The sequence below is a fragment of the Cimex lectularius genome, unplaced genomic scaffold (assembly GCF_000648675.2).
Source record: "Cimex lectularius strain Harlan isolate CLEC.00 unplaced genomic scaffold, Clec_2.1 scaffold12, whole genome shotgun sequence".
Classification (NCBI taxonomy): Eukaryota; Metazoa; Arthropoda; class Insecta; order Hemiptera; family Cimicidae; genus Cimex; species Cimex lectularius.
This window is the reverse complement of record NW_019392875.1, coordinates 2568001-2595536: the sequence shown is the minus strand read 5'-3', so window position 1 is coordinate 2595536 and position 27536 is coordinate 2568001. Positions and strand designations below refer to the sequence as shown.

Here is a 27536-nt window from a genome sequence, read left to right as displayed (position 1 = left end):
TTTTATGAAGGACAAATTTGATCCATACTTCCAAAAAGTCTAAAGATTTTCAGGTTTTCGTGATTTTCTAATGGAGTCTGTTGGACGATAAACACACATTTTGGTATTTTTTTCGGGCAAGAAGCCGTCAAAGGCCGTAACAATTATAGGTCAGACTAAACCGACACAAATCACTAATCCTTTTCATCAATGGATCAATGGCTCAGCACATCCCCTGGTGTGTCAACCTTTTCATGTACATTTTATTAAGTTCCATGTCAGATTGTCCATCCATTCCCGCATTTATCTTGACATCAGTGGTTCAAGTAAATAGTGTGTCCATCTTCCACGTTAAATTGACGAAAAAACTCTTTCAAATCATGATTCCTTGGAAGTTTTAAAATTGAAACCCCTTAGACGCTGATACAAGGAAGGATTAATATTTCGTCCGGACCTACAACTAATATTAGCACGCAGCTCTCCGACCGCCTGGTCCATCTCTAGTTTTGATGCTCACACACTCTTTTGAAAAGAGAGAATACAAATGGATTTTCTTATAAACGCAAATTATGCTTGAACATTGAAAAATAACAATCGTTGGCTAACGCCTAATAAAGTTTTATTATTTGATAATCTAATCCACTTTTAAAATTAGAATGCACTTGTGAAATTAGTGCAAATTTAAAAACAGAATTATTATCAAAATGGATTCTCAATTTTGGCTAAGTATTCTATTTTAAATTTACATATACTTATATTTATACATACATCAAATATTTACATGCATGTAGGCAAAAAACAAAGAGAGAGGCCACGTGTAATTATGTACTGCTTATAAAAAAAAACAAAAAAACGAAACACAATAATAATAACTAAACAAAGCAAAAATAATCAAAAGCGTAAAAAAAGTAAATATTCTGAAGAGAAATGAAAAACTAAAAAAATCCAATGGAATTATATCCCATTCGTTTTTCATGCCAGTTCATTTCCTGTGGGGAGGTTTAATGCTGTTTTCTTTTTTTCTGCGTTTTCTTTTTTACCACTAACAGACAGTTCATACTTGCGACGCAATGAGCCATAAACTTCAATCTTTTTAGCGCTCTAAGAACAAAGTGAGTCGGGATTTGTCCCACCATGGTGCTGAATGTTTGACTTTCATTTCTACCTTTAATTTGCCACAGGAAAAGTCTAATAAAAATAATATAATAAAAAAAGGGCTTTGGAAAATCAATAAAAATCAGCGAAATTATTCAGGCAACATTGAGCCCGAACGCTACTGGGAGTCGTCAATTTGTGGCTGAAGATATTTAAAAAAAAATCGCTTATATATTCCTTCCTAAGAGTTTGTAAGACTTAATCGCATTCTTAGAAAATAATTAAACTTCTAATATTTTGGTTCTTTGACTACGAAAACAATAGGGATAGTCAGACATGTCCAACAGACTAGAACAATTTCAAAATTGACGTTCACATAAATCGACAAGTCATGCCACAATAAATCATTAGTTTTAGTTAAATAAATAATTTTTATGTACAGTTCCTCCTTATATAATTTCCTCCTTATATAATTTCCTCCTTATTTATATAGTCAGTGTCTAACTATCGTTATCTCATCATTACATGGCCTCTCTTTCATATTTATTTCTATTTTCCTTTCTATTTATCTAACTTTATTTGTCTATATATTTTTGGTGGTCACTTATCTTCTTCGACCTCTCTCATTTAACCTTCTCTCTCACTTCCTTTGGTTTGCGCTATCTCTCTCACTGTCTCTTATTCTCAGTTACTCATCTGTCTCTGTCTCTCTTCTGACTTTCATTTCAATTCAATACATTGTCTTAGGGAGATAAAGGGAGAAAGGGGGGGGATGAGAGTGAGAGGGAGGGAGCGAGCGAGATAGAAAGAAAGATGGATAGAGAGAGAGGGAGCGACCAGGCGAGGGTGAATGAGAAGAAGCAAGCGAGAAAGAGAAGAGAAAGCGAAAGAGAGAAGAAAGTAATGATTCTCCTGGAAATCTCGGCGTCCAGTACAACAGTTTTGTCTGACCGATCTGTCAAGATGGTTTAGTATAATAACTGAGCCGTGAAAGGAGATATTTACTTATTTTATGCACAAGCTAAACTATCAAAAAGTGTGCGCAAGGAAGGAAGTGTGAGTGTGGGAGAGAGAGAGAGAGAGAGAGAGAGAGAGAGAGAGAGAGAGAGAGATAGAGAGAGTGAGAGAGAAATCGGGGCTATTTTCCTGGCCAGAAAGGGAAAAAGAATAAAACAGAGAGCCTAAGAATAAATTTCATAAAAAATGTTTCATAATTAGCACAATATAAAAACCAAATGAACACGCACAAAATTAAAAACTGATTTCAAAATTCGATGCACGCAGCCAATGAATGCAGGAAATAAATAAATAAATTCAAACCTGACAATTTTTCTTTAAAACAATTTTTTTTATTAAATTTGCTAGTACTTTATACAAACGTAACCAATCTTTTATCCTAAACGTGATATTTTACGGTTGAAAAAATTTGTTTTTAATTCAAAATCGCCGGTATAAAAAAATGGCGCCTAATTATCAAATTACAGAACAAGCCAGGGTATCGGATTAACATTATAAATACGTTTAAAGCCAATGTTCCCAGTTAGGCCAGTTTCGTAACCCTGGAACAAACCCAAATCTGAATATTTTATTACGACAGGTATTTGGAATCCGAAAGACGTCTGATCCTATTTATTTTGTCCTTTTGATCTCGCTAAATAGTATGGTCAAACGGAAGGAACAATATTTACCGGCTCATCACGCCGTTTAACAATTAAAACTTTTGAAATTTACAGTTGGAAATAACATTTGCGCTCTATGCAAATACACCTGGGACGGTCGGAAAAGATAGAGAAAAAATAATCCAAATGATGCGGTAATAACAGAACCAGATAAATGCATGTTTTTCCCCTAAAGATTATGAAATATTAAATGTCGTTCTCAAAATGTATAAAGCAATGAAAATTGTTTCTAAAAGATTTATCTTAACCGTCCTAATATCAGCGGTTGTTTAATTGGAACTCGGAGTGACGAATTCTAGGTTTGGCCTAAAAGCTTTTGTTAGGGAATGGTTTATACAAGCTCACACTCAGACAATGGGCCTGGTGTCCATTCTCGCGGTTTGGACGTCATGTTTAAAGCGAGAGAACTTGCTATATTGTCTCTTCACGGCAAATTTGACGTACATAATCATCGTCCCTAGAAACATTGTCCAAACAGAGAACAAAGAGAAATATCGACGAGCCGGCCCAGCCGCAACCTTTTGCCGGATAGAAACGCGGGCGAAAATAATATTGACGACCTCATAAACCTGGAGTTATGTTCCTTGGAAGTGTTTAAGGAGTAGTAAACCTGTTTAGGGTGGTCCGAGTAATAAAGAATTAACGAGCTAATCAACAAAGAATAGAGGAGATTTACTGCGAGAGCGATTTCGGAGGGGGGTGAAAGGACGTTGGATCGGGTCAGGTGAGGGGCTTCGCCGTCAGGACGTCATTACCCTGGACTTAATCCAAGTCGGTGACGTAACTCAAGTTGAAAATAACCGGACCGACATCCCCCAGACGGTACTTCCGCAAACTATCTCGGACTAGCGCCATCGTTCCTTTATTGTTTATTAGCGGGTCTAATTTGTGTAATGGGATTTATTAGCGGCGGTAGTACAAATTGAACAGAAACTGATTCAGCTATTTTTGGATTTCTTTTTTACTCCATAAAGCGCGAATAAAGGCATTAAAACGTTAATTCCTTACTCGAAAGGGTGAGCCTTGTAAACCTACTTATCTGGAAGATAAAAGGGACTTTCTTCTTGAAAACAGATTGCTATTGGTCAAAACCAATTCCTCTCAACCGAATAAGGGCTTTGTTTTCGAAAAAAAACCCTTGTCTTTCAAAGAATAACCAATTTAATAAAAATAGTAAAATAATATTTTTTTAACATATCAAATTACCGTTTTCATTATCCTAATTTTATCCAAGGTTTCTTAGTTTTTACTCATATTTTTATTATATATTTTGATCATTTAACATAAAAAAGATAGAGATTAAATTTACTGTTTTAAATTTTTCCCGAGGGCTCACAACAGCAGCGGTCATATCTACCCTCGGGGTAACGGTGTTTTTGGAAAAAAAAAGCCCATTTCTAAATACGTCGAATTCGAACCCGGGAACTTTACCTTGCATTAATTAGCGTCGTGATTGTGTGAATTATATAATATATGCAAACAAATAAATTATATAAAATTAATTATAAATTAGGCATGGTAAAAATAGAATTTCTTATCATACTAATGTTAAAAAACTGAGTGTCTAAAAGACCTCTATAGGTACAGCGACTATAAAATTATTTTATCCATAATAAATATTTCCTATGTAGAAATTAGAGTGTTTTTGTTTCGTTTCATTTCTGGTTCGTAAGGTGTTTGTAAATTGTATTAGTTAGTTTATGAAAAACCTAAACATTGAAGAGCAACGATTTCAGAAACTTGTTTGAAGGTTGAGCCTGTAAAAAAATGCAATTTTGTATAATGGTGACAAGTCGATATACTCATGTATTCCATTAATTGTGTCTTGCATATTTCTTAAGATGTTTGAACAAAAAGTGCTCATAGATCAGTGTCGGCAAAAGCAATAAGTCCAACTTATGATAGAATCCTTATTATATTCAGTTCGTGAAATATATTCGTAGATAAAAGATCAATTAAAGATTAATTAATTATTCAGGCTCGATTATGAAGCAAATATTACAAAGATGCAGTGCTCTAAAATTACCCAAAATACTAGTTACCCTGCCCATTTAATCGACAGAACTATCAGAGCGGATATAGTCTTCACAATTTTCACCTTTTTCCTAATTTTCCCGATGGATATGACCCCCAAATAGGGAAATGAAGTTTATGTAATACAGGGTGAATTGCTACTCGTGCTACAAACTTCTCCAGTAGATTCTTCACCCTAAAATGAACAAAAAAAGTTCATATTGTCCATGGTCCGATTCTCAACCATTTCAGAGTAATTTCGCTTTTTATCGATTTTGAAAGATATCACGTCCTGGCGTCGGAAAATCGTGATATCTTTTAATCTAAACATTTCTCTTAAAATCTATAAGCACCGTTGAAATCCCCGTTAATTTTTAGAGAGAATCAAAATCATAATTCCATTGAAATTTTTTAATTTAATTTAATGCCCATTTAGTATGTAATGCTTAAGAAGTTTACAAACAGCTAGAAGGTCAAGGAAGAAAGACCCAAACGTTTTGCCACCTTCATCTTCTTATTGAAAAATTAACGGGGATTTCAACGGTGCTTATAGATTTTAAGAGAAATGTTTAGATTAAAAGATATCACGATTTTCCGACGCCAGGACGTGATATCTTTCAAAATCGATAAAAAGCGAAATTACTCTGAAATGGTTGAGAATCGGACCATGGTCAATATGAACTTTTTTGTTCATTTTAGGGTCAAGAATCTACTGGTGAAGTTTGTAGCACGAGTAGCAAGTCACTCTCAAACATTAGCAATCCTTGAACCACCATTTTTTCTCTTTTTGTCATCAACATCTTGGTCTCACAACCACTAAATAAGAAAATGACGAGTGCGTTGGAAGCGTTATTAAATCAGGTAGTTTTCCTCAAATTTGCTGCCTTCTGAGACTAAAATTAGAAACTCTGGATTACTTTATACACTTTCCGATTTACACAATTTTCCACTCTTTTTGTAGTTCTGGCTGAAATAAAACACAAAAAATTAGCCCAAACATTTTGCCACCGTCATCTTCTTATTGAAAAATTAACGGGAATTTCAACGGTGCTATTAGATTTTCAGAGAAATGTTTAGATTAAAAGATATCACGATTTTCCGACGCCAGGACGTGATATCTTTCAAAATCGATAAAAAGCGAAATTACTCTGAAATGGTTGAGAATCGGACCATGGACAATATGAACTTTTTTGTTCATTTTAGGGTGAAGAATCTACTGGAGAAGTTTGTAGCACGAGTAGCAATTCACCCTGTATATACATTGTCGAAGTGACTGCTATTGGAAGGGCTCTAGAATATGCTGAAGACTGTGCAAAAATCTGCACTCTCTTGCAGACTTAGTGAAGTGCACTGCCTCTAATTCTTAGTCACTCATCTCTCTCTCTCTGTCTCACTTCTTTCTTTCATTTTAATTCAATGCATTGTCTTAGGGAGATAAAGGGAGAAAGAGAGAGAGAGAGAGAGAGAGAGAGAGAGAGAGAGAGAGAGAGTGAGCGAGCGAGCGAGAGAAAGTGAGAAGGAGCAAGCGTGAAAGAGAGAGAGAGAGAGAGAGAGAGAGAGAGAGAGAAGGAGCAAGCGAGAAATAGGGAGAGATAGTGAGGGAGAGTGAAAGAGAGAAAAAAGAGAGGAAGAGAGAGAAAGAGAAAGAGAGTAATGCTTTCCCCCGGAATTCTTGGCGCCCAGAACAACAGTTTTCTCTGATCTATCTGTCAAGATGGTTTAGTATAATAACTGAGCCGTAAAATGAGGTATTTACTTATTTTATGCACAAGCTAAGCTATCAAAAAGTGTGCGCAAAGAAGGAAGTGTAAGTGAGTGAGTGAGTGTATGGGGGGGAGAGAGAGAGAGAGAGAGAGAGAGAGAGAGAGAGAGAGAGAGAGAGAGAGAGCGGGATGGAGCAGGCGAGAAAGAAAGAGAGAGAGTAATATTTTTCTTCGGAATTTTCGGCGTCCAGTACAACAGTTTTCTCTGACCTATCTGTCAAGATGGTTTAGTATAATAACTGATCCGTGAAAGGAGGTATTTACTTATTTTATGCACAAGCTAAGCTATCAAAAAGTGTGCGCAAGGAAGGAAGTGTAAGTGAGTGTATGGGAGAGAGAGAGAGAGAGAGAGAGAGAGAGAGAGAGAGAGCGAGCGAGCGGGATGGAGCAGGCGAGAAAGAAAGAGAGAGAGAGTAATATTTTTCTTCGGAATTTTCGGCGTCCAGTACAACAGTTTTCTCTGAAATGTCGGTCAAGATGGTTTAGTATAATAACTGAGCCGTGAAATGAGGTATTTACTTATTTTATGCACAAGCTAAACTATCAAAAAGTGTGCGGAAGGAAGGAAGAGTGAGTGAGTGAGTGAGTGAGTGAATGAGTGATTGAGTGTGTGTGGGAGAGAGAGAGAGAGAGAGAGAGAGAGAGAGAGTAATATTTTTCTTTGGAATTTTCGGCGTCCAGTACAACAGTTTTCTCTGACCTATCTGTCAAGATGGCTTAGTATAACAACTGAGCCGTGAAAGGAGGTATTTACCTATTTTATGCACAAACTAAACTATCAAAAAGTATGCGCAGGGAAGGAAGTATGGAACTAGGGGAAAGACTTCCAATTTATGTAATGTATAGATTGTTGAAGTGACAGCTATTGCAAAAGTACTCTTGAGGACTGCAAACAATCTCCACTCTCACACAGACTTAGTGCAGTTTCTCTTCGGAACTTTAATACGGGGAATGGTAATTCTGATTGGCATCTTTCATAATATATCTAGGATGGTAAAGAGATGGTAATTTGCTGGGCCAAGGGTTATGCGGGCATTTGATTTAACGAAAAGGTGGAGGAATTGGTTAAAGCGATTGTAATGGAAGGATTATGATAAGAATCTGAATACTAAAGGCGACTTTCAAAGCTACAACAAGTTGAAACTTTTAGAGAATTAGCTTTGATGCCTGAGTCTTGTGCGATTTGGGTTAACCATTAAACGTGAATAGGCCCTGGTTTCGCTAATAAATTTGTTTCAAAATTGAAATTGTCCGTTTTTTAATATTCTTATTTCGCCTTTCTACCTGCTCTAATCGACTATGTGAATATTTTGTTTTATAGCAGAATTTTTGTAGATTGTAATAAAAATATAGTAAAAGCTATCCAAATTTATCAATGAACAAAAAATGTCTCAGGGATGTTTCTAGCATTATAAAACCTGTTATATGCCGACTTGCGCGGAAATCGGCATAAATTAATTTTTTGACTGATAATTTTGATAACCTGTCTGACTAACATTCCTAAGGTTTATGGGACCTCTGCTGTTGGGAACCCCGTAAAAAATCGTTTTTCTCCAAAAGTGGGTGGACCAATTTTCATATAAAGAAACTGTCAAGTGTATTGTATAACTGTATAAAATACTATTATTTGAATCAAAAAGAGGTTATTTTCTTAAAGAAATATTTCATGTATTTTAGTCGTACATAAGTCGTGAAAAAGCTAGATTTCGCTTTTTTTCCAAATGGTAATTGGCATTAAAATGCTTTTAGCAGTTTTTGAATTATATTTATTTCTATCAGGCTATTGTGATAACGAGTTATCAAAAATCGTAAAAATTTTCGGGGTTAAAAAATCGATAAGTTTAAATTCTAACAAAAATTAATATTTAGGGGACTCTAGAGTAGTAAAATGAAATTTCATATTACTTTCTCAAGGAAAAAATTTATGCCCTCGTTTACTTGAAATTATTTGGTTTTTAAATTTTTTTTTGGTTATTGATGAACTTTGATCGTTTTTACTATATTTTTATTACAAACTAAATAAAAAATTCTGTAAAATGATACATTCTTATAGTCGATTTGTGCAAGTAGAAAGGCAAAACAAAAATATTAATTACAAAAACAAAACAAAAAACCCCCGGAAAATTCCAACTTTCAACATTTTGTGGCGAAACCAGGGGCTATTCAGAAGATTTGGCGTATATGTGTCCGATTTTTGTAGAGAGAATCATTTAAAAAAAAGTTGGTTCACCCACCAACCTGGTCCTCTCCTGATTGCTAGGAACGCAGCTTGGAAAGTGAACATATAACTTATTAAAATATAAATTTAAATAGTATTCAACAATGTTATTATTAGCCTGTCTTTATAATTTTTTGGTGCAAATCAATTAGAAAAATAAGGGAACAATGACTTTTTTGAAGCAATGGAATAATTTTATTGAGCACTGTTCTGAACGAAAAAACCAAACCGAAGAAAAATTCGTTAACATTCTGTAATACGAAATAATAATAACAATATCAAAACCTGTTTGTGTAAATATTGGAATTTGGATAATCCAAGAATTAACGATTAGATACTAAAAGCCAGTTTAATTTCCAAGTAATTCTGCCCTGTATGTTTGTATAAATAGCAAATTGTAGATTCTTTTTATCGAGTAAATCGCGAGTAAGTGGAAAGGGAGCAAACATTACGGGAAAAAAAGAAAATATTATAGACAAAAATAAGTTCATGACATAACTGAATCCAGGATAAAATTATAAGAGCTTAAGTAATTTGGCTTTTTTTATTTTGCAAACGGAGCAATAAACCCAACAATAATCGTTTAAAATTGTATGATTCCGTCATTGTGATTATATTTGGATTATATTTCTTTTTTTATTGTGTCCGAGCCGGAAAAAATAGAACAAAACGAGAGTAAATTATCACTCGACCTGAAACACTGCGTCGTAGGGCAACTTAAATACGTCCAAGGGTTGGATCTGCCAGGGGAAAATTTGACAAAAAACAACAACTCAGTAAATTATTTTTTCCAATCATTTTCGATTTTTTTTTGTAAAAAGGCCGAAACCAATGAACGTGAACGGAAAAGGTCTCAAGCTACGAGAATAGATTTAGCCGGGCGAGAACAAGAATCGGCAAAACAAACAAATTAATCTGGCAAAAAAAATCTATAGAATTATTCTAAAATTTGAAACTTGATTGCGTAATCTTACGTCGAAATCAAACGTAAAGGATGATGAAAAGAAAGACCTTTATTGGGTTCCTTCTCTAGGTGTTCTTAGATACTTTGGTAAACACCATATTTGTATTGTATTACCAGGACAGGCAAAACTGGGCGTACACTTCGTTGGCGTACGAGGTTGCCTACGTTGTACGTACTTTCAATGTACTCATTTGAACCAATTGGGTTTTATAGGTACTTGGCTTCATTTTTACCTTCCTAGTCCCATTAAGGATTATCAGTCATTTAAAAGGACATCAGTAAGTAGTATGGGTTATTTTAGAACTTTAGTTAACCCCAGATTATCATTAAGTAATGAAGTTCACTGGACATTTCTCGCTAACGTCTCCAGAAGAAACGTTCGAAACGGAAGAAAATATCTAAGATGGAAGATTGAACATTTTATAACATTGTAACCGGGGCCGCATATTATCACGAAGAAGCGAGAGTTAATCCACTTGACAACTTGCACATTTATCCAAACTGCTCACTTTTTTCGTGGTTTCTCAACTCCAAATTTTGGATTTTCGTTTTGGAAACGTTAACCAAATCTATTAAGAGTTTTATTCTTCGCGATTTTGCTTGCCACGCCGGTAAACTTCCCACCGCTGGGCACTTCCAACATTGTCACATTTATTTGTAATGCCTTACGTTTCATTTTACGTTGAACTAAAACACAAGAATTGATTATTTTTTTAAACGAGTAGTTTATATAATTGACTTTATTTATTTTTATTTCACTTAAATTTACAAGGTTTTATTAAATTGAATTTAGCTTATATTATTGGGTTTTGAGAAAGACAAGAGAAGATTAGAATATGTAGGAACCGGCCTCTTTGCACCACAACCAATATTGGTCTATTGTGCATCTCCATTAAAAATAAAAATTAAGTCTAGAGCTTTTCATTAAGCATAAGACTTTTTACCAGACCCCAAAGCTTTTTCAAGGGTACCCGGGTGTACCCTTCAAGCCCTGGCTTTTCCTCTCTTAGTCTACATAACTAATAAATAATAACATTAATTAAAACTAACAATTTATTGCCCAGTTTTGCTTATAACGCGCATTACCTCCTCTTGTCTCGCGGCGGGCTTGAGGTCTTCTATGAATCGAAAAAATAAGTGAGCTTTCGTTTTATGAAACAGAATCCCAGTCTTCAAAAGGAGCGGTTTGAAGCTGTCTATCATGAACCATTAGTGTCCCATAGGATTAAAATCCCTACCATCCTCCAAGCAAACAGCCCAAGCTTTTTTTACGGAATTTATCCCCAATAAATAGAGCGAATGGTACCACAGCTTCCGGAAAAACTTCTTCGATGTACCTTAGTGCTGTCAAAGATCCATTCTATACCATAATCAGTTCAGTATGGGTATGGGCGTTAATACCACCACTGACTGTCTTTGAAAAGGCTGAGACCCACACACGGCACCCAAAGCAAAGCGTTCTCCAAGTTTTCTCCACTCAGGATCCCAGTCATCTGATTGCTACAAAACAAACCGGCTGTCATTTGTGGAGAATACAGTCCCCCACATTGTTCATGATTACAAGCGAAATGTTGATTTGGGAATAGTCGCCCTTCTGCGCGATGCCTCTCTTGCGCTAGAGAACCTGATGTGGGACGTCGAGAGTTTAGATTAGATTATGTAGGAGCTGGCCTCATTACGACCTAATTGGTGTACTGTGTATCTTCATTTTTTAAACTAGAGCTTCTCGTCAAGCTTGAGGCTTTTTGCCAGACCCCAAAGTTTTTTCAAGTGCTCATGTGTGCATCGGCCGTGGCTTTTCCTCTCCCGGATTAGTAATTTAAGCCTACCTAGGCCTTCGCACCAACAGAGGATGTGTTCCTCTGCTTCTTCTTTTTCTTCTTGACTGTATCTGTTCAGGCTTGTTTCTACCACTCCGAGTGTGTACGTATGCCTCCGGCATCTGCAGTGTCCAGTTAGCGGTTCAACTATTATTCTAGTCCTAGTATGCCCTAGATTTAGCAGTTCTGCTGTTAGTTTCTGCGATGGTTCTTTGATATTTTTTTTTATTTTTGGTTTCTTTTCCACTTGGTTGTATTACTTGGAAAAAATATTACTTTTATTATTCAGAAATCGTGAGATGCGGTTTGGTGTTATGTAGGTTTCAGAAAAACATTTTCTTTATCGTGCCAACGTTTCGATCTTTATTGAGATCATCTTCAGGGCTCAAAGTGTTTGTTTTCTGCGTAAGGGTGTCATTCTTGCGTGTCGTGTTGAGAGTGCCGCCAGACCGCATATCACTATTTCTGAATAATCATCGACTAACGGTCACTAATCACCACACATTACTTTTATTTTTATTAGCGCTTCGGAATATTTCCCAAAATCAGCGTCTACAATATTTTATAATAATACAATTTTACAGAAAGACCTTATTATTTACATACAAAATATTGCTATAAAATATCGTAGATACTGATCATGGGAAATATACAGAAAGTGAATAATAAATGAAGAAAAAAAAAACGAAAGGTTTATGGCCGACAAACAACTGAGGTCATCGCCGGCCCTCTGCGTGTTTTTACTCCCTTTGCTGGTCTTAAAAACAGATTTTTTGGCCTACAGCCATTTGTGCATCTCAGTCTGTTACTGACTTTCTGCAATTATATGAAAACTAAGTCGATTTTCCAAAATGGTAGCTCCCCATTTGTACCTGAGGTTGTCAACTACAAAATAGATATAACATACAATATATACAACTACGAACATAGAAGAGTACTCGATATTCTTCGTGGCGGGGTTAAACCCATTCAATTTCTTATAACTTTTACTCTCCAGAAGTAAGAGGAATATCGAATACTCTGAGGAAATGAAAGTGACTAGACTTATATGTTTGTGTCTTGTATTATTTATATTAATGTATGTGAATGATTGTAATTTATTATCATGAAAGCGTGCCAGGCTTAACCCCGCCCCGAGGAATATCGAATACCCTGGGGTCATTGTGACTTCTAGAGAGTAAAAGTTAGTCATAGGTTAAATAATAATGGTTAAAAAATTATAGCATTTTTATAGCATCCTTTGTAACCTACTAGTATTTTTATAGAAATTGTTAAGTTCAAAAATGTTTATATCAAATAGTCCGTGCCAAATAGAAAAAAAATGTTTGAATGATCATCATGATATTTGTTCTCTAAAAAAATGTCACACGGATTTGCATGATATACGACATATGAGGGGATTTATTAATTCAATCTAGAATTTTTGCCCTGGTGGCGAAGATTGGAGTCGGCGGCTTTTGACAAATGGCGCCGTAAACTGTGTCATGCTGACAAGCCGTGGTAATTGGTTCATCCGGATTACCTCGTCCCATGGAAATCCGTACGGCCTAAGCCGAACGGCAAATAGTCCGGCCCTGTATCCTATCATGGCTTCCCGCACTTTCACCGGATTAAGTGTATAAACTGTAAATCTAGGTGAGTGGGATGTTATAGAATAATATATCTTCATAAGCCACGGCCCTGGGAATCTGTTGTGCCGACTCTCTGGACGATTAGAAATTAGAAACTTCATAAACGATCCGTTGCTCCAATACGACCGTTTTACGTTGGCCTCGAGCCTGTTCGGGATGGTTTATGGTCACAGGAGTATACCTAATTTCAAAATCTGCCCCAATCCCAAAATACAGCAACTAATCCCAGATAAGGAAGAAACCTAACGTTGTAGAATTAATTGGTGTGCATTTAAATTAAGAAATACATCTGCAGTATGGACCATTATTTTTTGGTTTTCGACTGAATCAAACATCGGTATAATAGTAATAATAATAAAGTGGGAAAGTTTATAGGCCGACAAAAAGCTGACGTCATCGCCGGCTCTCTCCGTGTTTTCCTTCTTTTTCTCTTCTTTCGCGCGAGTTTTGTTCTAAACTTTGTATTTGAGCGACTCGATCTGGTTTCTGACTCTGCTTTTAAATGTCGATATCCTAAAATGCTCCTACCTTAGGTTGTCAAATACAGAATAGAAACAAAAAATACAATATATACAGGGTGAATTGCTACTCGTGCTACAAACTTCTCCAGTAGATTCTTCACCCTAAAATAAACAAAAAAGTTCATATTGTCCATGGTCCGATTCTCAACCATTTCAGAGTAATTTCGCTTTTTATCGATTTTGAAAGATATCACGTCCTGGCGTCGGAAAATCGTGATATCTTTTAATCTAAACATTTCTCTTAAAATCTATAAGCACCGTTGAAATCCCCGTTAATTTTTAGAGAGAATCAAAATCATAATTCCATTGAAATTTTTTAATTTAATTTAATGCCCATTTAGTATGTAATGCTTAAGAAGTTTACAAACAGCTAGAAGGTCAAGGAAGAAAGACCCAAACGTTTTGCCACCTTCATCTTCTTATTGAAAAATTAACGGGGATTTCAACGGTGCTTATAGATTTTAAGAGAAATGTTTAGATTAAAAGATATCACGATTTTCCGACGCCAGGACGTGATATCTTTCAAAATCGATAAAAAGCGAAATTACTCTGAAATGGTTGAGAATCGGACCATGGTCAATATGAACTTTTTTGTTCATTTTAGGGTCAAGAATCTACTGGTGAAGTTTGTAGCACGAGTAGCAAGTCACTCTCAAACATTAGCAATCCTTGAACCACCATTTTTTCTCTTTTTGTCATCAACATCTTGGTCTCACAACCACTAAATAAGAAAATGACGAGTGCGTTGGAAGCGTTATTAAATCAGGTAGTTTTCCTCAAATTTGCTGCCTTCTGAGACTAAAATTAGAAACTCTGGATTACTTTATACACTTTCCGATTTACACAATTTTCCACTCTTTTTGTAGTTCTGGCTGAAATAAAACACAAAAAATTAGCCCAAACATTTTGCCACCGTCATCTTCTTATTGAAAAATTAACGGGAATTTCAACGGTGCTATTAGATTTTCAGAGAAATGTTTAGATTAAAAGATATCACGATTTTCCGACGCCAGGACGTGATATCTTTCAAAATCGATAAAAAGCGAAATTACTCTGAAATGGTTGAGAATCGGACCTTGGACAATATGAACTTTTTTGTTCATTTTAGGGTGAAGAATCTACTGGAGAAGTTTGTAGCACGAGTAGCAATTCACCCTGTATATATACATATATATGCATCACCACAATCATAGATGTCTGGACCCATTCATTCACCCAGAGTACTCGATATTCCTCGGGGGGGGGGTGAAGGGTGGACCTACTACACTCTCGCTAATAACTTACTTTTATTCTCCCGACGTCACACACTCACCACAGAGTACTTGATATTCCTGGAAACGGGTTTATAAGCAACCCCTTCCTTTCACGCTAATAAATTATTTCCAATAAATTGAAACAAATATAAGACTCGATAGAAACATAGAAGTTTAGTCACATTCACTCCTCCAGAGTACTTAATATTCCTCGGGGCAGGGTTGATCCCACTCCATTCTTGCTAATAAATTACTTTTACTGTTGAGACGTCACAACTCACCCCCAGAGCACTCGATATTCCTCGGAAATTACGCTCATTTCAATAAATTGACATAAAGTCAACAAAAACACACACACACACACACACACACAAACATATAAAAACATTTAAAAATACCGAACTATACAGGTCTGATGATGATGATGATATGCCAAAATATTGTCTATATACGTCAAGCCTTCTTAATAAAACAGTGCTCGACTCTTATTCCATCCTTGCAATACGGGCAAGGGGTCGCTTTCTGGCCAGGAGATGCCCGTGCGTTATTCTTGTCTGACCTATGCGTAGTCTTGACAGTATGGCCGTTTCCCTTTTTGAACAGTTCTCCGCGGACCAGGGACCGATGTCTTCCTTAACTACCACAGTTTAGCAGGGTTATTTCTATTTCTACCTGCCCAGCGGTTTTTCCATTCTCTTTTTACTGAATTTTAAATTAATAGTTCTAGGTCCGCTGGGTGTACAGGTTGGGAAGCGTCCTGGGGCCTTCCGGTGGCTTCTTAACATCGACATAAATCCAACACCAGTATTTTTTTAAATTCACAATCGCACAGCATTTTTTTAAATAACTTACTTTTGTGCCATACATAATAATAAATATTACCATTTGTTTTCAAGATACTAGGGCCAGTACACAGGAAATTCCAGTTATAAAAAATTCAAGAAACTATACAATTTAATTATATTTCAGTTGTAAAACTGCTATAAAATCCATCCATTATAAAACTAATTCTAAGACGAAACGTAAATTCATTGACTGAGCAAATGATCAAGGAGGGTGGAAATGAAATTCCTCGGTTCATCCCCCCTCGGAACACCCCCTGCTTGGTTTAAGTTCCAGAAGAAACCACGGTGAAACTGAACGCATTAAAGGCGGATTAATGTCCTTTTGAGACGTTCTGCCAGGATTTCTAGGAATCAATCAAAACATCAAGGGAAACTAAGATCGGATGAATGAATTTGATGATATTAAATGCGAAAAGCATGTTGTAAAAATTAATCAAAATTTCTGTATACAAATGACCCTTTTAAGATGTTAACAATAAACATAACTTTACCCCTGGATTACTCTTGAAAATTTGTACTTTACATTTGGCTTTCAAGATATTATGTTTCATGAATTAGTCATAATCGCCCAGGTTTGAAATAAAAAGAAAAAAAGAGAAATCTGGATCCCCTGGCAAATACACTTGATCCGTGGCTTGGGTATATCCCTTTTGTTAAAAGCATTTTAGGATTAGAGGGCTGGGAAAACAAAACGGGGCCAGATTTATCTCTCTTGTCCCTCTGTCGCTCCCTCCAGACTCCGGAACTACGAATTTTCTAGGCCTACTCGCTCACGCAAATAACATAAGAGGGAGGATTTTCCGACAAAGTGGATTTGCATGTCGGGGGATCATGGAACAACCACGACAAATTCAGGCTTCCCCCCTTTTGCGTATACCGAATCGATCTACTGGCTGGAATAAAAATGACCAGTAAGATGTTGATGAATGACGTGGACGATAGTCTTTAAAATATCGGTCGACAATCCAAAACAGAGAACTTTAAAATAATGACTATTCATCTTTTTTTACTTTTTCTCATTTTTCCTCAATTGGCGTTTAAAATAGCGATGGACAATTCAAAAGAAAAACTTTAAAATAATGACGATTCATCTTTTTTATTTTTTTATCATTTTTACACAATTGACGTCTATTCTTTCGGCGTCTTTTTCTTAACAAAAAATACTTTACTTTCACATTCATCTACATTTTCATTAATTTCATTGAAAAGATACTACCAATTATTGCTTACTGAACTGTTGTTTCATAATTTGTTGAAATGGGGAGGAGTGATCAAAAATGATGCAGGTTAGAAAAACACCTTTTTCTTTATTGTGCGCGTTTCAGCCTTTATTCGGTCATCTTCAGGGCCTGGCTAAATTACAAAACATACGTTGATTAGAAAACGTACAATTTAAAATTTAAATATAAATTGTATTTTTTTTCCAATCAAACCGTTTTTTAATTTACTCAGGCACTGAAGATGACCCCGAATAAAGGTCTAAACGTCGGCAAAAAAAGGTGTTTTTCTAAGCTATATCATTTTTGATCACACCTCACGACTTAAACAAATTATGATACAACCAAAGTTGTTGGCAAAAACGCCTCTGATGGTGTGACCTATTATCGACCCATAAACAAACATCCAAAAAATCCTTGTAAAATTTTAAACCTTCAAATATTTTTGGTATATAACATAATAACTCGATTGTAAATATATTCTCATATAATTAAACGATATATGACATGTATAATATACATAAATTAAGAGATACGATATTTAAAATAAAACGCTCTACAAGAATCTAGAAAAGGATTAAGTTTTTATATATTTTTCATCACATTAATTTCATATTAAAAACTATAAATATTTTCCATACATGCAGATCGTATTGTTTGAGTCAATTGTAGAAGTGCTCAGTGACAACACTCCTTCACAACGAAAACTCGTTAATCTTCACTCACTGAGGTTTCGAGGCCACTTTCGCTTCAATCGTCTAAGAGGATTTTCTGGTAGGTTTGGAATTGTTAACTGCCGTACTAGAACATTATTTTCGATGCTCAGTGTTTCATGGAATTTTTTTATGAGGTCATGTACAAAGGATGTGTAGGTCGTTATGAGATAGTATGATTTGAAACATAAAAAGAAGCATTCATGATTTGACAAAGAATTTTAGGATGAATTGATTGAGAACGGGAATCCTTAGTTGAGCCCATAGTTCACAACCGACTAAAGAGGTATTACCTATGTCTGGTAAATTAAAAGTGTGTTTTCAATGTCTGATTTTGATTTTGAGTCAAGTAGTCTTTTTAATAATTTATAAATACGGTCTATTTCTTGTCTTTTCAATCTTTTGTGGGGAATCCTTATCAGTCAATTATCCATGAAATGACCATGATAAAGTAGAAGGTCAGCGGTAGGAAATGGAGTTCCACCCATACTGGGGGAGAGATACTTTATTTAATAGTTAATTTTAGTATAATGTGTACGCCTTTCGTTAGATTTGTTTTCGTTCTCTACTTAGTGAATCAAACTGTTGATTCATTCAGGTCTTAATATATGTAGGAATATGTCAGTATATATTGAAAATAGAAATGGACCGAGTATGCTTCCTTAAGGAACACCCGCCCTAATGCTTTCATTTAAAAAAAATGAAATTATAACTACACAAGATTTAGGGTAACAAGCAAAAGTGAACAAGAGTAAAGTGACAAAACAAAAAATTAAATTAAAAAACAAAAAATGAGAGTGGAGAAACGCCATTCATTGGTAGCACTCCAAATTAGGTACATTCCATCACTATCCTGACCTTCGCTAGATAGAATATCTCTGGGCGATCGTCTCTTTGGCGAGAGCTGTTGGATTAATGGGTTAATGTTGACTGGGAGTGATTTGTGTTCCTTACGAGATCTGAAAAGGATGGTGTCGCGTACCGAAAGTATATTTAGATAGTTGAGGATGGTTTTATTCCATACATAGAAGAGAATATAAATTAGCCATTTGTTATTTAATGATGTATTTAATATTTTCTCTAGTAAAGGGTATTATAACGTATCATCAGTTCTTGTCTTGTAAGTCTTGTATGCGGATTCCATGTTCGTTTTTTTTCTAGGTACTTTCGCAGGTACCGTACATGGTTTACAGTAGGAAGGAGTATATTATTGAAGTAGAAGGACGAGCAGGTTCGTCGATGGAGGGTGTAGTAATTTTAAGTAATTTTTATTGATTTATTGGTGTTTAGTTTAATTTCCTTAGCTCTGCACCACTGCTCTATAAATAAAGATGCTGCATATTGAAGAAGTGACCGTCGTGTGAGGTGAGGATTGCTGTGTCATCAGCATAGGTAAAGATAGAAATAATGCAGTTCCCTGATGAGTATGAGATGGTACGCATGAGGGAGGGTAGTTCAAAGCAAGCCCGAGTACCAGATTGAAACCTGTTACAAATCATTTCTGGGAAATGACCATCGGTCCAGGAGTTTCTCTAGAATTTTAGCAAGGATAGGTAGGAGACTAATGAGCCGACAGGAACTATTAAGATAAGAAGGTTTATTTGGTTTATGAATCAATTTAATCATAGAGAACTTTCATTGCAATGAAAATATGTGGTTCTGAGTATAGGTATGTTGAGTAAAGTAAACCTCTGTAGTACAAATTGTGTAATAGTGTCACACCCTGGAGCTTTCCGAGGAGGTAGTTATTTATTAAAGTGTCGTCTAATAGAATAAATGCTTTAGGATAAAAAGAGAGTTGCAAGGAGATATTCAAGTCGTTTTCAATGTTACGCCGGTGATTCTGGTCAAGTAAATCTTGATGTGGAGTGAATATTGTAGCTGCTCTGCAAACAATTTAGCTATGGCAGAATTTGATTTGGCTCAGTGTGTTATCTCTACGTATAAGTGAAGTGTGGTTCTTCGTAGTATCATACCGGTACAGTACCGTAGGGAGATATCTGTTTTAGTAAGCGAAGTAGTGTGGGTTGTACATTTCAGCCCTTAGTTTTGCCTGTTCTTGTTTAAGTTTTTTCGTTACTTAGTTCATCCGTCGCTGACTCGGATTAAAGTAAACAAAAAAGTTTTTTATTTATAAAACAATACTTGGAAAAAGAATTGGCGAACTCTACTTTCCAAGGGCAAAATTTTAGGTGGATCCATTACCTTAAAAAAAAATTCCTGCCGAATAAACACGAATAAGTAATCCATGCTTTTAGAAGTACATTTTTCAGGATAGTTATAAAGTTTTATTTAAACTTTTTTAATGAAAAGTAGGAAAATTTTAATTATCATCTACAGTATTGATATTTTCGGCTCAACCTTTACGTTGTGCATCAATCAAGGTTTCATCTTACAAAAAAACCCGAAAGAAACTTGACGTGAGTGATAAATGAATTTTTAAGCTGGGCCAATTATGAGCCACGAAAAACCCCGGGGGGCTCGCATTTATGATATTTCTCGAAACGCCTTATGAAAAAAAAACGCCCTTAAATAATTTTCCTCCTCGTGAAATTGTAACTGTAAGAAATTCTAATAGAGTCAAATGGAGTTGGCCGGAGGGTGAGGGATGATGAAGAATTTTTATGAGATCCCTTGGACGGGGCGAGTCCGTAATTCTCCTTTGAAATATCCCTCGGAGACAAGATAATCTTTATCCTCAGAGTAGTAGATGGAAGATAAGATGATGCGGAAATCCAATACACAAGATTGCATGTAATTCGATTATTAATATTGAAAAATTATTCGGCCATAAGATATTGATTATCAATGATTCAATTCAAAAAGATAACGGTCAAGTTTTGCCACTTATGAAATAACAAACTATTCTATGACAAGAATGAAACTATATTATATAGGAACGTTATTGACTACACACTTTACTGAAATAGATATTATTTAAACAACTTTATAAATAGTTAATCTATGTCATAAATATTTTTACTTCTTCATGTCAGTCTCAAAAGTCTTTATGAATTTCGTGTGTGGTGATTAGTGACCGTTAATCGATAATTATTCAGTAATCGTGAGATGCGCTCTCGTGTGATGTAGGTTTCAGAAAAACATTTTCTTTATCGTGCCAACGTTTCGATCTTTATTTAGATCATCTTCAGGGCCTGGGATTTACAAACATTGTTTACATTTAACAAATACATTTAGGATGTGGAAAAGTGAATTTATACAATGCAAAATATATTTTTTTATATTCAATCAAAGTATTTCTACTCACTCAAAGTGTTTGTCTTCTGTGTGTCGGTATAGAAGACATTTTTGTATAAGGCGTCGGCTTCTTTGAGGAGAAAAGAGCCGGCGAAGGGAAACAATGTGTTGGTAATGGTTCGGCCAGATTATCCTTTCAGGATTATATAGAAAGGGATAAATAGGAAAAGGAAGGCTAAATTGGTGGACAATTAGACTATGTGAAAAATATTTGACGTGTGGAATGTAATGTAATGATATATGTATGTTATCTATATTGAATTTGATTACATGTATCTGTTCTATAATTGATGCTGTGTTTTTCTCTGTTCATATAAACCATTTCTAAGAAATTACGTTTTTGTTTGTTTTGTTCTGTATGTAATATTTATGACCTTAAACAAAAATGACTTTTCTATACCGACTTCCTTCCCCACCCCTTCAATATCCAACGTATATAAACATAAAACACCAAAATCTCACTGGCACTCTCAACACGACACGCAAGAATGGCACAATTACACAGAAGACAAACACTTCGAGTGAGTAGAAATATTTTGATTGAATAAAAAATAATATATTTTGCATTGTATAAATTCACTTTTCCACATCCTAAATGTATTTGTTAAATGTAAACAATGTTTGTAAATCTCAGGCCCTGAATATGATCTCAATAAAGATCGAAACGTTGGCACGATAAAGAAAATGTTTTTCTGAAACCTACATCACACCAGACCGCATATCATGATTTCTGAATAATATATGAATTTCGTTTGTGCAATTTTTAAATTCACCATTGACGTATAGCTTTTTAATTTTTATTTTGAATAATTTTTTTTAATAGTGACCGGTTGTTTAATAATGTGTTGGATTCGTGAGGAGCGGCCAAGAATAATATTATTTTGAACAATGCTACATTGGCAGTTGGAATAATTAAATTCGTTTCCTAGGTAAATGTGATGTATGAGGTGATGTATGAAATGATTTTTGTCGCGTTATAAATAAAAGAAATCTTGTTTTTTCTTCTTTTTCTCATTTAGACATATTTCAGTAAATAGAATTAACACTACAAAAAAAAAAAAAAATACAAATATTTTCTAACCAGGTTACAATACCAATCTCGCTCGGAGTATACTGATATAGTACTGATTAAAATAAATAATGTGTGACAAAACGATGTATCCAAGTAGGTGAAAATTTTTTTTTACCAAAAACAAAGTTGATATAAGTTTTACGCACCAAAAAAATGCAATACTCCAAGCGAGATTGGTATTGTAACCTGATTTTAAAAAATTGTATTTTTTTGTAGTACAAATTCCATTTAATGAAATATGTTTTAACGAGAAATAGAAGGAAAAAAAACAAGGTCTCATTTTGTTTACAACGCGACAAAAATCATTTCATACCTCATGCATCACATTAACCTAGGAAACGAGTTTTAATTATTTCAACTGCCAATACAACATTGTATTGGCGTCTAAATAAAAAGTCCTAGAAAAATACACAAATATTTTTCCCTCAAATTTCTGTATGTTAGGTTTTGTCTCCAGTGGGCCGTTCGCATTCAAAGGTGGGTGGAAGTTCCTCCGCATTACATAATCTGCAGATCGGATCATCGTTATATATGCCTCTATATATGTATAAGTTATGTAGATTTTGTCTCGGATGGCAGTGACCGGTTAGTAGTCCTATCAATCCTCTGAGTCTAGCCCTCTCCTGCAGCAGTGAGTTTCCCAGACTTGGTGAGGGTTGTTTTAGCATAAGTTTACTATGTCAAGCACCTCTAGAGTTTATCCACTTCGATTTTGTTTTATTTGGATTCATTCGGTGATGAAAAATTCGTGTGTTCTTGCAGATCCTCCTATGGCCAGTCTGTCTGCTTTCTCGTTACCTAAAATTCTTTTGTCTTCTGGCACCCAATATATCATCAGGTTGTTGTTGTCTTTCCCCAGGTTTTGGAGGTTTTCAGTGCATTCACTGACTAGTTTTGATGTGATATTTTACAAGCTAATGCTTTAACAGCTGCTTGGCTATCCGATCTTATGAGGGATTTTTTCTCCAGTGTAACCTCTGTTAAGCTTTTCTAGGGCACAAGCATTGACAGCATGGATCTCTGCTTGAAAGACCGAGGTGTACTTCCCTAATGAGTTTAATTGCTCATACGCTTGCTTGTTCCTTTCGTTTATTTCGGAGCCATCTGTATACCATATCATTTAATCTGATACTCTAATCAGTTTTCCTCTCCTTTCTAGACTGTTGACGTAGAATGAAAAAATAAGAAATAAAGGTATCTAACTGTTGTTACAGCTTTGACTTCTTTTAAAGCGCAGAGAAATTATGAATTTTTAAGTGAAACACCAGCACTGGAGAAAATAAAATTGCACCCGGCGAATTCAGCTCAAAAATATCTGATTTTCGATTCGTACAAAAATTCATATTTAATTTTTTAGCCCACTTGACTGGGAGCGTTGTTTGATTTTTGTAATATTTTATATACGTAATCTCATTTTATAAGATATTACTACTTTTTTATCCTGGTTAAAGAAAAAATATTAAATTGGCTAATATATAAAATACTCGAAATACTCTTTTTTTCTCGGCTTCTAGGGTACATTGCCCAGAACGCTCCAACACGTGTCTAATATTTTTCGACCTAGTATTATATAAAAAAGTTAATATCGTTGATGCCACGTCCGTAGCCACCCATTGTTACTTATATTTAGTATCGAACCGAACACAAGTGGAATAAAAAACATAAATAAAATAAAATAAAAGGCTACCAGCTTTACTTTTATGGCAAAAACTTCAAATATTTCTTTTGTTGTTGCGACTGTTCGTAATGGAATTCTATCAAATATGACCAAATTTGCGGGATTCTTTGTACGAAAACTCCTAGATTACTCCAGCATTCCATTTATACGATTAAATACTTATATATTTCATTACTGTTACCCCAAAAGGATGTTTTAAAGTTAGGTTTTTAACGTACAAGTGTAAACATGTGTGAATATCTTCTTATTCGTTCAAATAGTAAATAATTTTATTGTAGTAAATACCTTTCTTGTTTTTTTCTAAAGTCGAGTCTTTTTCGCTATGTTCCTCTTCGGGGGAATTGATAGAGAGCTTATGGCAGACGTCGAACGCCTGGCCGACGGTCCGTACGACTCGCATCGCCTGACTCTGAAAAGAAAAATATGCTAAAATAAAATCTAAAAATCAGTTGAATTATGTAGAAATATTAAGTTTTAATTATGATCAAGTCTGTTAGTTCCAAAATTTTGTTTATGTTATTATATCCTTTTGAGGACGTGTATTGTCAACTGATTACTTATTTATATAAGCACAAATCTGCACATAGCCTATCACTTCTCGCAGTTCCCCTGCAATTCCAGGTTTTTGATTTAAAATAAATCGACGGTCCTCGAGATTCACCTACCCGGGTTTTGGCAGTTCTGGGTCAGACCTCGGTATATCCGTCCAGCAAACGAGGTTGGGCTCCAGGTGGTGTCAAGAGCTAGGTTATTTCAGCTTTTGCATTCTTTCCTATTGACTGACCATTCAATCAACCGAGGATCGAGTACGCCATCACATTTTACACTTATTATACATAACTATTATATTATACATAATTTATGGTCGAAGGATACACATTATTCCGCCATTGGCCAGCTTACACTGCACTTTCACGCCAGAAAAATACATTCACTATCGATATATACAAGGTACAAAAAAACTATATATATATATATATATATATATATATATATATATAAAGTGAATATTCGTATGCGTGTTAATGACAAAAACGAAAACTACTGATCCGATTTTCATGAAACTTTCACAATTTGTTAGTATTAGTGTCGGGCGGGTTTAGAGAATATAAAATGGGCTATAAATAATGGCCGTTAGGTTTTCCAAAAAACAGAGAGGTTTCAGGAATTTGTGGCCACCATTTTCACAGCTGTCAGCTCAGCTGTCCAACAGGCCTATGGCTCCCGGTGTGGTACACGTTTCTCGCGCCTTTCAAATTCCGATTTGGAAGCGCTAACGGTGAATAGACGAAAAAGCTAAGCTAGCACTCTATAGTCGCAAAAATTACTGAATCGGTCATAGTTGCAAAACTGCTCATACATTATAGTCGCAAAAACTACAGAATAGACTATACGCAGCAGTCGTACAGGTACGAAAACGAACTACCAGGGGTGAAATAATATATACACTTGTTTCAAACCGAACCAATTCCCTATGGAATCATGCAAAATAATCATTTAAATAAACAAGAAGGAGGGAAAATTCAAAAGGTGCGGTTGAGATGGGAAGTTGGTGTCCGAGTGGATCGAGGTCACGATAGCTCAAGTGGTAGAGCAGCGGCGTATCAAGCCGAAGATCGTGGGTTCGAATCCCGCTCGTGCCTTTGACTTTTTTATCTCAACTAAAAACCTTAATTAATTGTAATAAATAAACAATATTTTCTATTACATTATTAAACATATTAACTTAAATTAAAATAATACTTTATTAATTATTCAAAATAACCAAGTAAAGCGAAATAATATCTTCTTTAAATTATGAAAATAATGAAATAAATAAAAATAAATATTTCCTGTACGAAAACGAACTACCGCCATATGTGTGACTTTCCAGTTCAATTGATTGCAATTTCCAATTAAACTGTCTTTTGCAGTAATGGTAAACAAATCACAAAGTCAATCATTGCTATCATGTCAATTTGGAGAATCCATGGTTTTCTCTGGGCAACGCCAGGTTATAAAGCTAGAACACAGCAAAACAGCCCTGTTTCTTCCAAAAATTGGAATAGGGGTCGCAGATATTCGCTGCCATGCTGAAGCATTCCCATATGGGATGGCAAACACGCTCTCTCTATGGAGGCAAGGAGTTTCTAGTTACCTTTTAATTAGGTGGGACTCACTGAGCAACTTTTCTTTACATTCCGGCATCTACGCGGGCTTTGGCCCAAAAGTATGTGTCCGTGTGAGGATGACCCATCGTCTACGAGACCTCCGAGGGTCACCTATTGACACGGTTCTTGAGAGAGGTGTATTCACTAGCGTAAAAATATTCGGCATGACCCTATCATTAGTAGTTTTCAGTCTGTTATGCTCAATAAAATACTGTAGCTTTAAAGAATAGGTAGTTAATCAATTAGTTCATTGAAAAATATATAGTTCAGGATTTTTCTCTCATTTTCTAAAGGTTAAAAGATGTTAACTTTGTTATCTTTGGCAGTTTTTTAGATTTTCAATACGTATAAAAGTTCGAAGTCCCATAATGTCTGACAACAGAGGACGTCTTGGAAAAGAAACCCCCTGCCCTTTGATGTATTACAACTGGCAATTTCTGAATACTGAGACTAGGCAAAAAAGGGACTTTTTGCTACAAAGGGAACGCTCACGTGAGCAGAACTTCCACACACAGTTTCAGTAGGAAGCGAAACACGGAACATTCCGAGCTAAGCGCGGTCAGCCGTAAAACACGTTTAGTAGACTTGTAAGGTTAAGTGCAGTCCCACAACGAAGCCTGGCACTTTTACACTCGTACTTTTAAAGAAATTACTTCTACTTGATCAAAAAAAATCTGAACACTATCGTATTAATTATTTATACATATACATAAACTACCATTAAAACTACGTTGTTGGAAGAAGAGGTTTACCTCGATTGGGAAACAACGCTCCTTACCGTTCAGTGAAATTTTGCCGGAACTACTATTCTTCTTAACATTCCTAGACCGAATGGGTTAAAGGAAAAGATAAATAAAAATACATGCACATAAACATGACAAAAAGTATATTACAAAAATAGTCCGACCTGGCCAGGTGAACAGACGAAAAGGCTAAGCTAACAATCTACAGTCGCAGAAATTACTGAATCGGTCAGAAAATAATAGATACAGTTATTTCAAACCGAATCAATCAAACCCCTATGGAATCATGAGAAATAATCATTTAAATAAACAATATTTTCTATTACATTATTAAACATATTAACTTAAATTAAAACAATACCCTATTATTATTCAAAATAACCAAATAAAACGAAATAATATCTTCTTTAAATTATGAAAATAATCAAATAAATAAGAATAAATATTTCCTGTAAGATAAATTAATAAATAAATCGCAAGCGAAATGCTTCAGTTCAAGGAAGCCCCTTAAGGGCAAACAGTTTGATGCGAGAGGTGCCGGCCGGCAGAAGGAAAGGTCTGACCTGAAAGAAGATGTGGCGGAAAGGCGTGCAGCGATGTTGTGTCTTCGATGCGGCAGATCGGCGGATGTAGCGTCAACTTCCAGAGTCGGCGATCGAAGAGTGTCCGATCCAAATTCTTCTTACGATGAAGAATATCAGGCGTGCTTGACCAACGCTGGTTATTTTCGCTCGATAAAACGTTAAAATAAAGGAAATTTTTACGCGTGCGTCTTCGAGTCGTGTATCCTTTGCACTGATACGCCCCCGCACCTTCCTCGTTATCGGGTGGAGCTACGGATTAGGCAGCGATAAGAATGTGCTGTCCGTCCTAATCAGTTCAAAGACGACGTATTCACGGTCATTTCACCTTTTCACTAAATTA

At 35.5% G+C, this 27536-nt stretch overlaps 1 protein-coding gene and 1 long non-coding RNA gene across 5 annotated transcripts in view; one reads left to right on the top strand and one right to left on the bottom strand.

Moving 5' to 3' along the window:
* The window catches only part of LOC106673851 (carboxyl-terminal PDZ ligand of neuronal nitric oxide synthase protein), a 405816-nt gene that overhangs the window by 42719 nt on the left and 335561 nt on the right, over window positions 1–27536 (bottom strand). For all 3 annotated transcript variants that reach the window (XM_014406196.2, XM_014406194.2, XM_014406195.2), the window contains one exon: window positions 24005–24128. In XM_014406196.2, coding sequence (XP_014261682.1) covers window positions 24005–24128 — 124 coding nt within the window. The remainder of the gene's footprint in view (window positions 1–24004; window positions 24129–27536) is intronic.
* LOC112127649 overlaps window positions 1–27536 on the top strand; it is a 159572-nt gene that overhangs the window by 81225 nt on the left and 50811 nt on the right. The window lies entirely within an intron of this gene.